Source organism: Poecile atricapillus, chromosome 13 (genome assembly GCF_030490865.1).
Source record: "Poecile atricapillus isolate bPoeAtr1 chromosome 13, bPoeAtr1.hap1, whole genome shotgun sequence".
Lineage (NCBI taxonomy): Eukaryota > Metazoa > Chordata > Aves > Passeriformes > Paridae > Poecile > Poecile atricapillus.
Window position 1 is genome coordinate 7,609,225 of NC_081261.1, and position 18,038 is coordinate 7,627,262.

The 18,038-nt window shown below is 39.2% G+C and overlaps 1 protein-coding gene across 1 annotated transcript; it reads left to right on the top strand.

Annotated features, from left to right (window-relative positions):
- The first annotated feature begins 317 nt into the window (after positions 1–317).
- Positions 318–17,186, top strand: GFPT2 (glutamine-fructose-6-phosphate transaminase 2). The gene is made up of 19 exons (XM_058849071.1): positions 318–378; positions 4,808–4,915; positions 5,534–5,632; positions 6,338–6,463; positions 7,032–7,090; positions 7,592–7,726; positions 9,111–9,172; positions 10,373–10,452; positions 10,733–10,850; positions 11,547–11,710; positions 12,235–12,330; positions 12,436–12,533; positions 12,876–12,996; positions 13,162–13,319; positions 13,450–13,564; positions 14,171–14,298; positions 14,957–15,124; positions 15,557–15,718; positions 16,330–17,186. Exons 1-19 carry the CDS (start codon positions 372–374, stop codon positions 16,372–16,374), a joined length of 2,049 nt encoding a protein of 682 aa, XP_058705054.1. The 5' UTR covers positions 318–371; the 3' UTR covers positions 16,375–17,186.
- Positions 17,187–18,038: the final 852 nt, after the last annotated feature.

Here is an 18,038-nt window from a genome sequence, read left to right on the forward strand (position 1 = left end):
TTAATGTCTCTGTGACTCCTCGTCTGGGGAGCTCGGCAGGGCCGGGCGGCCAGGCCGGGTTCTGCCCTCACAGCCGGGCCAGGCTCTGCCCCCACGTCCCGGGCTCTGTCCCCACGGCCCGGTTCTGCTCTCACAGCCGGGTTCTGCCCCCACGTCCCGGGCTCTGTCCCCACGGCCGGGTTCTGCTCTCACAGCCGGGTTCTGCCCCCACGGCCGGGCCGGGCCCTGCCCCGCGCCGGGCCCCGGGCAGGGGGCGGGGGGAGGCAGGGCCGGCCCGGCCCTATAACCGGAGCTATAAGAGCCGCAGGCGGCGGGGCAGGGCCGGCGTCAGCCGCGTTTGCCGGGAGCAGGAGGGACCGTGCGCTGCCATCATGTGCGGTGAGTGACGGACGGCGAGCTGAGCTCGGCCAGCAAGGGACAAGGGCCGCTTTGTCCCCGAGCCCGGCGGCGTCGCGGCTGCGGGTTCGCTCGGCACTGGCCCCGCTGCATCCATCTGGGGCGGTGGGAAAGGAGAGGGAGCGCCTGGCAGGTGAAGCCACGCCGCCCTCCCCTTCTCCCGAGGAGAGGCGATCGCCGTTCCGTTCCTCCCTGCCCGAGCCCCCCGTGCCTGGCGGCGTGTCCCCGGCTCTTGGGATGGGAATCGTCCCGTTCCCACCGGCCGGCTGCCCCAGGGGTGCCCGGGGTGCGTGGGGAACCTCTGCTCCCGCTCCCGCTGCCTCTGATGCACGGGATGCGCTGGGCTCTGGTTTTCCTAATCCGGGACTAGGGATTGATTAATCGTGACTCACTTCCGAACTGCGGCGATAAGGGAGAGTTTGTGGTTTTCAAACAAAGGCACTGAAGGAACTTAATTCTTAGCTGTTGTGAGTTCATTCACCTCATTCTATCTAATAAAGATGAGACGGTAAAGATAATTCCTACAGCGTGTAGACAGTTGCTTATATACGCTTTGGATCAGATTGAAATCAAGGTGTGGGTTCAGAAGCTTCTAATGCAATTAGAATTTTAGTTTTAATGTAATTAGAATTTAGTTATGGAGGAAAGTTTAGTGAAACTTTGCCTATCTGTCCCTGACGTCTTCTCTCAGGTCCGATGAAAGTAGAAAAATTTGCACTTCTTAGTCATCATCAACAAAACCTCTTTTGTGGGATGCAGACTGAAAGTGAGTTGAGTTACTGCTCCCAAAATTGTACTTTCTGAATTAGGTATCTTTTCCTTGCCTCCACATCCTTTTTTAATTGTAACCTTAGAAAGAGCAAGGCGCTCAGGAATCCTCTTTCACTTGAGTGGAAACACGAGGTGATAATGTTTCAGCTCCTACTGTGAGCTCCTACGTGACAGATCGCTATCAATGAGACACACTCGGTGCCTTCTAAACAAACCCCTCCAGGTGAGAGACCTGGCTCAGTGCCTGAGCCACCCTCGAGTATTCCCGGCAAGCCCTGAGACACGTAATGGTAATAGCAAACATGTATTGATTGGGAAGCGAGGGTGTTAACGGTGGTCAAGGAGTTCAGTCAAAACTTGGGGTGGAGCGAGTGACTCAGTATGAAATGGCAAAGAGCAGCAGTTCACGAAGGGTAAAGTAAGAGTAGAGATAGATTTTTTTCCCATCAGCATTTAGAGACCTTTTATATTACATTTGTTTTCATGAAAGATGCCCCCAGCCTGCTCTGCTGATCTCTGGAGGGAGTGTAGGAGTTCTTGAGGCTACAACTAGCAGTTTCAAAATTACTTTATTTGTTGTTGATTTTATTTTTTCATTTCTTTCCAGGTTTAAGTGCTGATAATAGATCCTGTTGTGTTTTCTTTGGCTTCAGGTAGCATGTGAAGATTTATAGCCCTTGGTTTATGTTTTGAAAATACGTAGGTCATAAATTCTGCTATAAACATGCTCGTAAGGAAGCAAAGTTGGGATGTTATCATTCTCACATTTAAGACAATATAGCAAAAGTATTCAGGGTTTAAAAAACAGTCAAGATGCACTTAAACTGATGACTTCTTTTAAATCAGTCAGTTTCATCAGGACATGAAGTTGAGACTTTATCAAAGCTAAGTTTCTGGCACCAACAATGTGCTTACCCCAACAGAGGTATCCTTTTATTTTTCAAAAATAATTTTGTTCAAACTTCAAGTACAGGCTGCCCCCTTCTTGATTTTGGTGAAGTTTTGCAATTGCAAGAGTTCTTGTGGAATTTTCCTACAAAAAATACTCAATTTACTTTTCCTCCTTTTGATGCTCTGCTTGTAATCCTGAAAGGGGAAGCTCCAAAGTCTTGATATTCATGTAAATGGAAAGCCTTGCTTTCAATGTCTGCACGTGATTGAAGCTGGTTTTAGTAATGTTTCATCAACCTTTCTGTTTCTAGTATCTGCTTCTAAAGGTAAGCCATACATGATTCAGCTAGTTCATCCTTCTAACCAAACTGTGATTATGGAAAGTTATGAACTAGATTCAGCATCCACATCAAGAGGGCAATGTCCTAGTAAAACACTTCTTGGATGCTTTTCCTGGATTTTATGTTTTTGAGTCTTCTTAGGGAAGCAAGATCTGGAAATTGCATCTAATACCTTGGGGAGGCCATCATAAAGGAACTTGTTAGCATCACAAAACTCTTATCATAAGTATGATTCAACTGAAATTCAGTCATACTGGTGTGCTTCCAGAAAGAATTAAGATACAAGGACTCTTTATCAGAGGTTGTTTCTACATAAGTTGAGTAATGTGCTTTAAATCTGGCCAAAATGATGACTGAGGAGGGAAAAAATATGCGCGTGGATAAATCATGAAACAGAAACGTACTAGAGAAAGTGTTACTCTCAGTGCTTAGAGTAAGATTTATTTCCCTTAACTGGAATAGTTTATAACATGTTCTTTGAAGTCAGGCTGCAGCTATTGTTTTAATTTTAAATGGCCTCTGGTGACTTCTGCATCTTCTAATGCACGTGTGTGGAAGTGCAGCTCCAATTCCCTGGAAATAAGGGCTTTTTAACAATTGTAGCACACTGTAAGAATGATCCCAGAGGAAGGTTCTTCCTGGAGCTTTGTGTAGTTAAAGATGCCACATAGAAATACAAGAATGTCGAGGCTTAAATTCTTTGTGAAATCTGGCCTAAAAAGTAGAGCTGGATCTGAAATGAGGTGTGTGGCAATATTTTGGAATGATGTTGAGAAATTTGTATTGAAGAAATTGAAGAATGCTGCTCTTGAGGTTCGTGGTTAGTGCCAGAGAACGGTAAATATCTGTCTGGAAAAATGATCAACAGGCTCTCAGTCTAAAGTGACTGCTTATAACCAGAGGCATTATTTTTCAAAGCATCCATGAAGAACAGTATTAAGCAGTTAAAATTCCTAAATACTCCTTAAATGCAACGATTGTCTTAATGTCTCCGTTAATGTTGGATGCACTAGAAATAATTAGGCTGAGCTCCTCATAAATCTCATTTCTGAAGCAGAGAAGTATTATCCACCCTTTAATCTTCCAAAAATAAATTCAGAGGCAAATGTAATGCTCTCTTTGTCTCACTGTCAAATCAACAGTATTAATGTCTCATAAAGCAGTGGAGTAACCAAATTCACAGTAATATTTATAAGGGAGATTTATCGGGTGTATCATTATAACAGCTTCTTCACTATGGCCATTTACAGTTCAAAAGCCTTAACTGAGGGGGAAGAGGGTGTTAAATTTCAAACAAAGGCTTTCTCTATCTAACACACTTGCCTGAACTGCTTATCTGTTGAGCTCTTAAGGTCTGGGTTTTTTTTAACTGTAGTCCCCAGTTCTGACTTGTTGCTTGGAGAAGCAGTTGAAACTATGAAATTAGTTGTTTCTGTTTTACTGAGGTACAGATTAGCAAGAGTTAATAAACGTGCCTAATGTATCCATATAAATACCAGAGTCCCAGGAAGAGCAGTAGGCAGAGAAAAGGAATGGCTGTGTTTTCCTTTGCAGGTGACTCTTTTATTACACCTTTTCTAAAGATACAACAGCATCCCCAACCTTTCTAATAAAATAAATAAAATAATAATAATAAAAAAAAAATAGGGTGGGGAAGCAAGCCCCAAACTGAAGAAGCCTCTTGTTGGTTGATGAGTGGTGTATTGAGGAGAAGAGGGCTCAGACTCTGCAGGCTCTGTTTGCCGGGCAGGCAGCAGCGAGTGCGGGGCTCTCGTTGCGATGCTCAGGAGGGGCTGACTGTTTGGGGTCACTCTGTTTTGTACCTTCTGTTTCTTTCCTTTGTTGTCCTACCCTATCGACTTCTGCCCTTTCCTCATGTTTTCTTCTCCATTCTCTTTCTGCTGAAGTGATCGTTGCATACAGGATTAAGCTGGAGCCTTTCAGAAATAGATGTTGTGCCTCGTACCTACCCATGGGTATTTAAGGCCATGACTTGGATTACAAAAGTCTCCTTGTGTTAGTACTGGTGAATATATTCCTTCTTTGAATGCCTGGATATGAAATAGATCACAATGTTCCCATTTTCAGCTGTGGTTTTCGTGAAAAGTAGGGTTTTTTTAAGATTTCCTGGTTAACTCTTGGTGGGTAACATGAGGAGAGTGCAACTCACCAGTAAAAGTTTATGTGTTGTGTGTTGAAATGAGGCTTCTGAATCCTTTATTTTATTTGAATTCTTTGCATTTAAAAATGCATTAGAAGGAATTGTGCTAAATGGGAGGTTGGGTGCCCCAGGACATCTCCCTGATATTAGCTTTAAAGAGTTTTAAATTGAGTCTGAAGTGATGCAAATTTTTAAAATAACCCCTTTGCTTCTTTTCTTCCCTCCTTCCCCCTTTCTCTTTAAACAGGAATTTTTGCTTATCTAAACTACAGAGTGCCTCGAACTAGGAAGGAAATATATGAAACCCTGATAAAAGGATTACAGAGACTGGAATACAGAGGATATGACTCTGCAGGTATGATAACCAACTCAAGAAATTAATTTTAGCAACCAATAGCTCATTCCATTACTTTTTTGGGTACTTTCAGTGTCTAGCCTCTTGGATCTTTCTTTCTTTATTCTACAGATTAACAGATCAGAACTAATTAGCTTGATTCTTGTAGTGCTACAGTTTTTCTCAGGATTTAAAATTGGGTGTTTAGTTCTGTAATTTGAGGTTGAGGTTAGTAAATGTAAGCAAAACAAACGGTGTGAAAGAAGATCTCTGTACAGGGCCATGTATTTTGTGCCTCAGCCTTTTTTGTGTTTGTGAATCCCAGTGAAGGATGGGGAAGATTAAACTTGTCTTAAATTTGGGTTGGCTTATTTCATCAGGCAAAATATTTCAGTCTGTTGTCAAATACAATTTGAGATGGCTCATGTATGTTTTAATCTGTGCAATGGATAGACTTGATGTAGTTTCATTTGAACATGCACAGGTCTAGTAACAGTCTTCAGATATATCCTTTTAAAGGGTAATTTAAAAATACTCATTTCAGTGGTATGTGTCTGTGTGTATTTTCTCAGCCTTTTCTTCATTCTGGTGTTTAGCTATGCTTTAATAACACTTATGACTGTGTCCTGTGTGCTGTAGGAGTGGCAATTGATGGAAATAATAATGAAGATAAAGAAAGATTCATCAAATTGGTTAAGAAAAGAGGAAAAGTAAAGGCCCTGGAAGAAGAGCTGTACAGTAAGTGTTAAAAATGACCCTTTTACTTTGGCCTCCCAGTCAGATACCGTCTGCATCTCAGCAGAAAGTCAGACCATCAAATCGCAGTTATGATTTTGCATCAGCAATAACTGCATTGGAAAATCCAAGCAATTAAAATTTTTGTGCCCCTCAAATCTGCACTTAAAAAGCAAGCTGATCTTCAGATCTAGCACTGTGAAATTGTCAGTCTATACTCCCTTCTTTTGGCTGCTCCTTTGTTCAAAACCTGGGCTCCTTTGGTGCTTTACTCATGTGATTTCTGTGCTGCATGGCTGAAATGCTGAAACATGCACTCTGACAGAATTTACAACCATTTAAGCAGCTGGCTGTCATCACAATCTGCTTTATGCAGTGCTTCCATCTGTGAAAGGCTGAAGTTGTGTTTTAATACATTTACATTATAATTTGTAGTAATGGGGTCTGTTAGCCTGGCTGTTAGCATTGGCTAAAAATGCTCATTTCTTGGCAAACAAGGTCTTAATCACAGTAGCTTGAACTTTCTGAAGTGTAATGTCAAGAAAGCAAATGGTTTTTAAAAACCCCCACAAGATAGCTTTTAGATTCTTGCCTGTAGGAATTGTCTTTGTGTTTTACTAATCATGTGTGTGTATGTGTGAGAGCGAGAGAGAAAGGGGGAAGAGAGGCAATATTAATTATTCAGTAAACTGAATTTCTCCTGTATAGAACAAGATGACCTGGATTCAAAAACAGATTTTGAAACACATTTTGGAATTGCTCATACTCGCTGGGCAACCCATGGAGTACCAAGTGCGATAAACAGTCACCCTCAGAGATCAGATAAAAGGAATGGTAAGTAATCTCTGCAGCACCTGCACCACATGGATCTGAAATTATTCAATCTACAGAGCACATATGTTCTTACTATTGTTATCATATCTATTTTTTATACTAGGGCTAAGATGTTGCCATTCTATTTAGCTCAGACACTTCTAAAATTAAGTAACCTCTTCTTAGGCTAAAGGAACACTTAAAATTAATGAAATCTGTTCTCTGAAAATTGCAAGTTTATTGAAGTACGTTCTTGTTCTGAAAGCTAAGACTGAAAATATGAATGTGTAAGTATTGCCTGGTCCAGAAAACAGAGATTTCATACCATTCTTTACTTGAGATGGCTAGGTGCTCTACTAAGTTTAGTTTAGAACTCTCTTAATAATTTGAAACTGCCTTTGTATACCTTGAGAATTTGTAAGCTTCTTCTTTCAGTTGTCCATATTGTGATAAATTATAGGTCTGAAAGCTATAGCAGGTGGTTTCAAGTGTACTTCTAAGCTTTTTTTCCCTTGTAATTTTGGGTTCTGAATGAAATACCTTAAGTTTTTGTTGCTCATGAATAGATATATTTATTTTTTTCTTTTAGAATTTGTTGTCATACATAATGGAATCATCACAAACTATAAGGACCTGAGAAAATTTCTGGTGAGTCTGTGGCAACTCAATTCAAAAACTATAAAGTTAATACTCTTCCAAACTACCATGAGATCCATCATGACTTTGGTGGAACATGAATTCGAGTTTCTTGATATCATCTATAAAAAAGCTGTGTGAAAGAGTCTGCCTAATAAAGAAACTCAGAAGCTGGTGCAGTATAATGTGTTCCTGTAATCCTAAATGCGAAGTATTTATGACAAGAGTAGCAGTTTGTGCTGAGATTCTATGAGAGGGTGTGAGGAGTGGGCTCCCTCTTGGTGCTTGATAGATGCTGAACAACTCTTACTATGTGTCTTATTGCAGTATTTCCCAAAAAGTGTCTCTGACATGATAAGTCCTTGTATTTTATCTAGAGTGATTTATATCCACTGGTCCAATATGGTGCTCCAAGCTCTGACTGCAGTTTCTGGTGGGAGGCAGCTGAGAGGCTCTTCAGTGTTTCTTGCCTGAGGATGGTCACAGTTTTTACGCTTCTTTATGATATTTCAGGAGAGCAAAGGTTATGAATTTGAATCTGAAACGGATACAGAAACAATCCCCAAATTGATCAAATACATGTATGACAACAGAGAGAGTGAAGACACCAGTTTTTCAGCCTTGGTAGAGCGAGTTATCCAGCAGTTGGTAAGTGGGAAATTACGTTTTTTCCCCTGTACTACAATATAAGCTACTTGTGGGATTCCTTAACATTCTGCCTTATGCATTTAGATCCTCTGCAGGAGTTCATAGAAGGTGCTGCAAATAACATTTTTAGCTTCTAAATAATGCTTAATATACCAAGAAACAAGATTAAAATTTTGGAGACTTCAAAGGCTTTTCACTCTTAAATCTTTAAATAGCAGTAGCAGTGGGTTTTGTTTATTTAGTTTTTTGTTTTGTTTTTAGCAAGAAGTTAACACAGTTTTTTAATGAAGCAGTTTAATCAAAAAAATAGGGAACCTTTGGGGGTTAAAATCTCTCATAAATGGCAGTGTGTTCCTAAAGGTTATTCTGATGGTGTTGAAACACTGCTGTGATTCAAGTTTGGCCAATGCCTTGGCTCTCCTATTTGGAAATAGATCTAACAAGCTGGACTGGTTTCCAAACTGTGAAGTGGGAATCTACTGTTACTCAGTATGTGAATGCTTAAAAACTTTGATAGATGCATTGCAAACTTGGAGAAAGCTGGCTTTGTTTCCTCCCCCAGTCTCTGGGCAGATGTTTTCCCTCCCCTTCCTGCAGTTTCGTACACTCTTTTCACCTCCCTGTCTCCTCTTTAAAGCAGCTCTGTAGGATTCCTTGGAGTGGGGCTGGAATCCACACCAAATCAGGGCCTGTGTGGGTCAAGAGGGAGCTGCCACAGAGCTGAGGGGAAGGGAGGCTTCACCTGACCCCAGAGCAGGGGCAGAGTGCTCTGAGTGCAGCCCTGGGAGAGGAGGGAATGTCACTATTTCTGCCCTGCTGGCAGGGTGGGTGGGCCTTGGCTCCTGCTTTGGGAATCCTCCTCCAGGAGTTTGCCAGCTGTGTTAGTACTGTAGAGTTGTTTCTGTTCTTTTTTTTTTCTGGTGTGTGGATTTTTTTGTGTTTTGTTTTTGAAATACATCAATGAGAATTTGCTGCTTGAACTAGAAATAGTAACTCCAGGTTTTTAGTTGAAATTGCATGGCAATGCATTACATGCAAATTCTGATTGAAGGTCTTACTGAAGGTAAATGTCTAACAGTCTTCATGTTGATTATGAGTAACATCTCTGACATTTTCATAACCTTTGCATTAGAATTTATTGTTTTTATTTATAAAGAGAGGCTAAGTGCTTACTTCCTGATCTTTCAGCTGTTAACTTGCATGTCAGCTTGTTCTGCTTCGTGGCCAATTCCTTTAAAGGTTCAGTCTGCCCTTCAGGGAGAGATTCCTGATAGCAGTTCCTTCAGTGCCTCTTTGGAGAGGGGCCCCAGTTTAATGAGATGCAGCTATTTGAGATAAGTTGTTTAGGATCTTTTTGTTTCTTCTTTTTGTTCATGGTTTCCAGGAAGGTGCTTTTGCATTGGTTTTCAAGAGCATCCATTACCCAGGCGAAGCTGTTGCTACCAGGTTAGTAAAAGTCCATTTTATACATAATGCATGCTTTTTATTAACTTTAAAAAAAGCCAGCCTCTCTTAAAGATACTAAAATATGGATGTTTAAAGTGCTTAATTAACCAAAATCAGGGAGTCAATAAAGAATCCCAGTGCAACTTACATTTCTAAATTTGTATTAAGAGCATGCTAACATTTTTCATATATCAAAAAGGGGAGAGGGGAGGGATATTGTTCAGTTTTAGTTCCCATTGAGTAAAGAATGAGATAAGTAAATTCATGTTGACTGAAAGACCATCATAGTAGCAGGTTATACAAGTGGTGTTCTGTAGCTGTCACAGCATTTATGGTGTCTTTCTGTGTAAGTTCTACTTTTATTTACAGCTTGAAAAACAACTTTCAGGAAATGTAAAGATATTAAAATAGCAAGTGACATAGCAAGTGATTAAAATAGCAAGTGACAGGCATAAAGACTGTTTTATATTACAACCCAAAAGCCCATTGCTTTGGTGCTCTAAAATAAGACTACATTAAAATTTTGAAAAAGCCAGCTGTACCATCACTCCAACTGGATAATATCTTCTGAAATGAACTATTCTATATGTGGTTCAGGTTTGGGTTTTTAGGGCCAAGAGATTTAAGGTAAATTAATCTTATAATCTGAGTGTGACTTGTTCTTTTATTCCTGTGATTTTTTTTTTAATAAGGTCTGCAGTGACATGTAACCCATATAATTAAAAAATGGTCTTAATATTCTACAGTTTCAGAGGTGCAGTAGGGATGGTTGATGTTTCTGAGTTTGAAAGGCTAAAGAGTATAACAGTATCCCAATTCCAAAGAGCATGGGAGCTTATTGTCTCACTTCAGTGGCAAAGTAGGCTTTGGTTCAAATTGGTCCCTGTTGTAAGCTGTTTTCTGATTACTGTAAAAGAAAACAGCTGGTTCATGTACATTTTCCTCTACTTGGATGTAGTTTACAGGTAAAGAATCACCAGCTCACATGGTGATTAGTTATATAATAATATTTGGTGAATCTTACAGAAGAACCAAGTTTATATAACTCCTGCCATGTAATGGCCTTAGGATCGTGGTTGAAGGAGGCTCTTCCTATTTAGGAAGCTAGATGGAATGTTGTCTTTTCAGCTTCACTGATGTCTGGTAACTTCATTGTATGCACATTTCTCTTTATAAACTTGAGTGTTTTCCTTTCCGTAGGAGAGGCAGTCCTTTGCTCATTGGGGTTAGGAGCAAGTACAAGCTCTCAACTGAACAGATTCCAGTTTTGTATAGAACATGTAAGTAGATCAATCAAAACACATTATTTTTAAGAACTAAAATTACTGTTACTTTATGATAGAAATTGGGTTAATTGGTTTTTGTACCATAAAACTACCAGCTGATGCCCCAAATAGCTTCTTAGCTGGGGATATTTTTATACTACTGAATGTGTAGTTCCTCTGAAAGCCCCATACCCCAACCTATTTCTGTAACTGTGATACCCTAAACCTGTATGGTCTGTAATCCTAACTTGAACAGAACTGGTTTTGCATTTAGAATGTCTCATTTCTTTAATAGGCAACATTGAGAATGTGAAGAACATCTGCAACTCCCAAATGAAAAGACTGGACAGCTCAACCTGCCTTCATGCTGTTGGGGATAAGGCAGTAGAGTTCTTCTTTGCTTCAGATGCAAGGTAGTAAAAGTACTTAAACTTTGCTGAAAATACTGTTTTTTTGTTTAAAAGTGAGATGGTTCTGGAAATCTAAGTGGTCTTGCTCTTTTACAGTGGCTTTCTGAAAGAAGAGCTTTTAATCCATGTAACATCGGAAAGCCCCAAGTCTCAGGTGTTTGAAAAATGTTTGCAATTCAAATACTGCTGACAAACCTTCACAAGTGCAATATCTGCCAGTTTCTGACATCTGTGTGAAATACATCCAGTGTAGGAAAGCAATTTGGGTACAAATGGACACTTACCATCTGAGCATTTGGGCAGACTATAGGTTAGGCAGGGTTGTGGTGTGTTCAATTCAGGTATCAGAGGAGGAAAATAGTGGTGTGGTTCCAAGCTGGGCAAGAACCTGGATATTAGGAACACATTTATCTTGGGAACAAGAGCATGACCTTAACAGGATCCATCGAGGACAGTGGGAGGCAACTTCAGACCAGCAGGAGTGGGGGCTGTGGCTCCTGAGCCTCCTGCTCTGGGTTGCTGTGAGAGTGCAGGAGGAGCAGCAGATGGAGCCATTGCCTTTAGGATGGATCTGTCTGCAGTTATGTCCAAAAGGAAGAGAGAAGCAGGGCTGGCAGTGCTCTTGTGGCATATTTAATTGCTTTTCTGTTACCAACTCTGATGTGTCAGGTTTTTCTTGCCTGTTTTTTTTCTCTGTAGTGCTATAATTGAGCATACCAACAGAGTGATTTTCCTAGAAGATGATGACATTGCAGCTGTAACGGATGGGAAGCTCTCAATTCACCGTCTGGAGCGTTCAGCTAGTGATGATCCTTCCCGGGCCATTCAGACCTTGCAGATGGAATTGCAGCAAATCATGAAGGGTAGGTTGAAACATCTGTAAATGAGTATCATCAAAGATGGATAGTTACTGTTTGTGTGGTAGATGAGGCAGAAAACTGCCAATTAGTTGTGACAATTACCTTTTTTTCAGGCTGTTTGTATTGGGAGCTGACAATTCCAAGTTTTGAGACCAGGAGAGAATAGGCAGCCTGGGACCCTATCCATTTTAGGACTTTGGAAAAGTCATAGAGACTTCTATTCATTTCAGTATCTAGTGGAAATGTAACTAATGTTAACATGCTGTAGTTGTTGGCAAAATTTGACTGTAAATTAAGAATTTAAGGGGAACACAGAAGTTTCCTTACAAAAGAACTTATTTACCTTGTCAGTATTGGGAAATAGAACCAATCAAACAGAGTGACCTATCCATCCTTCCCTTCTTCTTTCCTATTCTAAACTTTTATTTAGGTAACACAGTCAAGCTAGTATTAAAAGTTCTCTTTGTAACTGAAATAAGCTTAAAATAACAAACCTAAGCATTGCTGTGTCATGTTTTTGTAAACAGGTAACTTCAGTGCCTTCATGCAAAAGGAAATTTTTGAACAACCAGAATCAGTTGTCAACACAATGAGAGGCAGGGTGAATTTTGAGAGCAGCACAGGTAACAGAGAACAGCCCTTCAAACTGCACTAAGTTTGAAATTTGTAAATATGCTATCTAGAAAATGAAAAACACCACTGATATATGTGAATTTATTTGTTTGCAGTTCTGCTGGGGGGGCTGAAGGATCATTTGAAAGAAATCAGAAGATGCCGAAGACTGATCATTATTGGCTGTGGGACCAGCTACCACGCTGCAGTGGCTGTATGTTCCCAGCCTTGGCTGAAATGCACATACAACTTAATTGCTGGGGTTTCAGACACCACCTTTTCATCTGCTTTTTCTTCTATCTCAGACTTTGTCTTTCATTGAGGGGTCTCACCCTTTTATTTAGCTTTTCTTAGTGCCGCTTTCTTTATTAATGCTGCAATGCCATTAATTACCGTGCTAGAAGTTAATGTTTTCCACCTTGGTTTTTAAAGCTCTGGTGAGCTGTAATTACCAGCATTTCTAGTAGGAATTCATTTAGATTTTCTCTGACTTGTAAAATGTCCAAATGTTCGTGGGTGACAACATTAACAAATACAGTGTTCTGCTTTAATACAGACTCGACAAGTGCTGGAAGAGTTAACTGAATTACCAGTGATGGTGGAACTTGCCAGTGACTTCCTGGATAGAAACACACCTGTATTCAGGGATGATGTGTGCTTTTTTATAAGCCAGTCAGGTGAGCTGCATTTGCTGTTGAGTGAGTGCTCTAAGACTGCTTTCCATTGCACTTTGCATCATGTAAGTGTGGGTACAGTTATTTAGATCTTGTGTAGAATTTGATGCTTTTCAGAATTGTTATTATCCTCTGCCAACCTGAGGTCAAGGTGTGAATGTTTTCCAGGTGAAACTGCAGACACACTCATGGCCTTGAGGTATTGTAAAGAACGCCGTGCTCTGACAGTTGGCATCACAAACACAGTTGGAAGTTCAATATCCAGGGAGACTGACTGTGGTGTACACATCAATGCAGGGCCTGAGATAGGTGTGGCAAGCACAAAGGTAATTGCTGTTCAGAGTTTAACTTTCACCCTTCAGACCTGTGGAATACAATTCAAATTTTAATTGCAGCACTGAGATCATATTCACCCTCCACATAATTAGCTGCTAAATGTTTTTGTTTTGTCTGTAGGCTTACACCAGCCAATTTGTTTCTCTGGTAATGTTTGGCCTAATGATGTCTGAAGACAGAATTTCCTTGCAGAAAAGAAGACAGGAAATCATTAGTGGACTAAAATCATTGCCAGGTACATTATTGATATTTTGGTTTTGAGGAGGTATAGGGGATGCTGGATGTAAAATACTACTCAGGGATATTTCTTTCTCATTCATTCATCCTGAAAGGCAGACAATATGAGAAAAATGGACAGGTTGTTTCTGCACTATTTGCCAATTTTACAAGTGCTCTTCCAAGAAACTTGGCAGGGAGATTGGAATTTTCATGGGTTGGGTTTTCTAATTACAATAAGGTAGTTTTGTGTGAGAAATATTACTTGATCTCCTAAATTCATTGTTTGAAATTTTAAAAGCTTCCCACTTTAAATCAGGGTAGATAAAAGGTAACTAATTCAAGGTGACTTTTAAATGGATGCTTCACAACTTCTTTTAGAAATTCAAATGGGATGTATGAGCACTGATTAAACAAATAGTTGCTTTAAATTTATTACTGTAAGTAAGGATGGAGAAAATATCCTTAAACAAAGTTGTTAAGTTAGTGGCTGAATTGTATTAAGTGTATTTGTTCTATTAGTGTATTAAGTGTATTTGTTCTCTTAGATAATTAGAACATTCTGCTACAAGCAAGCTATTTCTTCCAGTTTAAAAAAATCTATTTTTCTTCTGTGCCTCAATAGAAATGATTAAAGAAGTCTTGTCCTTGGATGAGAAGATACATGATTTGGCTCTTGAACTGTACAAACAAAGATCATTGCTGGTTATGGGTCGTGGGTATAATTACGCCACTTGTCTAGAAGGAGCTTTGGTAGGAACTTCTTAATATTGTTTAATATTACTTAAAATGTGATTTTTTTTTTATTTCTGCGATGTAGTTTATTTATAATATTTCATTACAATTAATTCTGCTGCAGTAGAACTGCTGTCTATAACTAGGAGCATTTAATTAAACATGTACATAAGGTGAATCAAGATATGATATCTGTTTCCTATTTCTTTCACATAATTAACACAGTATTTAATGAGTCTATTTAAAAACAAGAAACTATGAATTCAAGTTGTTGACCCATTTGAAAACAACATCAGAAAAACACAATGTGCTGATGTTGAGAAGAGGTGCCCATGCAGGAAAGTAATGAATTATGTTATGAATGTTGTGGTAAAATGGACATACATCCATCTCTTAGAGGAGTTTGGTGTGTTAGACTGCATTAGCCAAGGTTGTGCTGGGTGTTTGGTTCCTAAAGTTCCTGTTGGTTGCTCCATGTGCATGGCTGAGCTCTACTGCTGCCTACAGCCTGCTAGAAATCCCAGCAGCCACCCCTGTGTTTTCACCAATACTTGATACTAGATACTAGGTACATGTATTTAAGTGGCAGAGGTACAGCCTTGGTGTTTTGCTTCTTGTGGCTGTTGGTTTTTTTTAGCTGATTTAGTACTAACTTGAGGCATTTCCTTATTTTTAGAAAATAAAAGAAATCACCTATATGCACTCAGAAGGTATCCTGGCTGGTGAGCTGAAACATGGGCCCTTAGCCCTAATAGATAAACAAATGCCTGTTATCATGGTAATCATGAAAGATCCTTGTTTCACCAAGTGCCAGAATGCTCTGCAACAAGTCACTGCTCGGCAGGTATGGTTTAACTAATTAACTTCTACTGTGTCATGGGAAGAGATTGTGCACACTGCATTGCTGCTGACTGTGCACCTGGAAAGGAATGGGCTGCTGATTATTGTAGATTATGAAGTTATAAATAAGATGCTACATCTGCATTGCAGGTTGTTAACCTGCAGGTTAACATCAGCAGTGAAAACTGCTTTCATATGGCTTGTTTGTTTGTTTTGAGGTTTTCCTGTTTTGAAGCGAATGGAATAATGTTAAAACTCTACAGGGTGAAAACATTCAAATATTACAATACAGTGAAAGACAAGAGCCATTATGCAAGACTGGCATTGCTTTTGTTAGCTACTTGAGTGTCTTCAAACATACAGACATGCTGTGAACAATATTTGAAAGCAGTTCTAGGCTAGCTCTTCACTTAACGGTGCAAAATTTTATTTTCAGGGTCGTCCAATCATTCTGTGCTCTAAAGAAGACACTGAAAGCTCAAAATTTGCCTACAAAACCATTGAGCTGCCTCATACAGTTGACTGCCTTCAAGGAGTGTTGAGTGTCATTCCTCTTCAGTTGCTTTCATTCCACCTGGCTGTTCTCAGAGGATATGATGTAAGCGTTTTCTATATTTAACACTCCTTTTAGTGCAATTTTGAACTTCCTCCTACCAGTGTAAAGTGAAAGACCCAGTTATATGGCATATCTAAGATTCACTAGCTGTGAAAATAGCTAGTGAATTTCATAATGAGTGTGGTTATAGAGGTGACATTTCAGTGCCAATTCTTCAGTTTTGTATTTTTTAATCAGTATCCTTCTAAAAAAATTATGAAGATCTTTTGCTTAGTTTGATTACTTAAGAGTGCAAATGGGACTTTTTCAGAGAACCTAATCTTGAAATGTGAGATTGTACCTTAACTTAAAATAGGTCAGTGCTTTGTACAGCTTGGTTTGTTGATGTGTCGGTGTGCCAGTTTGATAATGATGACTGCTTTAGAAAAGTACCCTGTGCAAAACAAATATGTGTTTGTTAGGAGGGTTTTGGAAGCACAGATGAATTCAGCTGCGAGTCATTATCTGCAGATCTATAGCCTGTTGTGTGTGTTAATGTGTTTAGAATAAAGCAGAACTCATTAGGAAGTCTGAAAAAGCACACTAAATGAACTGTCAAATGCAGAATGTCAGTACTACTCTGCCATACTAAAAGGCTTGTCTCTTCATTCTAGGTGGACTTTCCAAGAAATTTGGCCAAATCTGTTACTGTAGAATAACAGCCAAGAGCAGCTGATGTCTTTGTCACCAGACCTGAGTTATACTTGTAGAATATGTTGTTCTGAATTGATAGGTAAATGTTTTTTCTAAAGAGAATGACAGTGCTAACCGGAAAGTGTCAGAAGGATTTATCTTGCAGCTTTAAAAGCTTTTGATGTGCCTTGTACCCAAGTGCTTTTGCTCACATCAAATACTCCTCTAAGTCCTGAAATTGCCAAAGATAAAAATTGTTTACACATGGTATACTGAATGAACTTTTTTACTGTGCAATATATATATATATATATATATATACAGCTCTCTCCAGAGTAACTGTGAACATTTTTTTAGCCTACACTACATAACTAGTTTCAAAGATATAGTATTTATAAGTACAATTTGTATAGCTTTTTTTAAATTATTTTTTTAGTACATTGCTTATCTGTAACATTGGTAATGCTCAGAATGTAAATACTGAGCGTGTTGATACTTCTGTACAGTTGTTAGGGATTTTCCTTCTTCAGCCTCAAACTGGAAATGTGTTGTCCCCTCTTCTTTCCCTGCTTCCCTTCTCCCGTTGCATCTGTGTTTGATATTTAACCAGTCGTTTGGAAAGTTCTTCTGTGGCTGTAACTTCCCAGCTATGTTTTAAATTTCTGCTTCTTTCAACTGTTTTGAAAAGCCAGAACGACATTTGTTTTGTATGTCACCCCAGCTCTTATTTGCATAACATGTATAGTGCAACAGAATAAGGGAACTGGATGTCTTTCAAGTGATATTTTTGTTTGAAGAGGGTACAATGAAATGACAATGCAATTAAAATATTATATCATTCTTATTTCATGGCTTGTTTTTTTGTGTCTCTGTGTGTGCTTGGGTTTTTATTGCTTTCATTTTTGTTGTTTTTGTGGGTTTTTTTAACTTGATGATTTCTATCTCAGGTCTGAAGAGAGTCTTATTTTAGTACCACATACATTTGCAAAAGCACACTTTGCTAGTTGTGAACCAACTTGCAGTATGGGACCACCTACAAAACTGAAAAAAAATAGGGTAGATCCACACAAGAAATTCTCTGCTCATTTGTTTGTTTTTTATTTCCAAATGGCGAGAAAGCAAAGTATTTAATTTTTCTGCATTTTATTAACTAAATACTTCACCAGTGAAGTTTTCTTTATTCCTCTGCAGGCTTGGTTCTAAATCGAGGTGTTTGAATGTTTACTTAGGTTAAGAGCTTGAAAGTGTTACACCAGCCTGTTATAACAGGAGCTACTTACTGGAAACTGCCCTAGTACTTTTTATAACTGCATAATAGAACTCATGTCATAATGAAAAATATAGCACTAATCTGACCTAAATGTCAAGAATACATAACTCTGTATCTAACATGATTTGGTAAGTGATAAAAAGGCCACTTTTACTATCCATCTAGAATTAGTATTCTCTTCATATTAAAAAGTGGAACTATCAAAGCATATTGATAAAATCTAGTCCATATGTGACATTAAACTGATTTATTAAAAAAATTACAGGTGTGTTTTTCTAAAATCATCTGTGAGAACAGAAGTCGTTCCTAGAAAAGGTGGGAAATTCAGTTCATTTTTAGGCTGCACCTGTTTTAAAAACAAGCAGTCCTCGTGTCAAGGTGGGGGATAGGCAATGGCTAGAAGGGTTATGATTTTTGAGT

What these genes read in the sequence shown, in the direction of transcription:
- GFPT2 (XM_058849071.1), top strand. An exon ending in CCTGGAAGAAGAGCTGTACA is followed by an intron (nt 5,633 to 6,337) that starts GTAAGTGTTAAA and finishes TCTCCTGTATAG; the next exon opens with AACAAGATGACCTGGATTCA. An exon ending in GAATTTTGAGAGCAGCACAG is followed by an intron (nt 12,331 to 12,435) that starts GTAACAGAGAAC and finishes ATTTGTTTGCAG; the next exon opens with TTCTGCTGGGGGGGCTGAAG.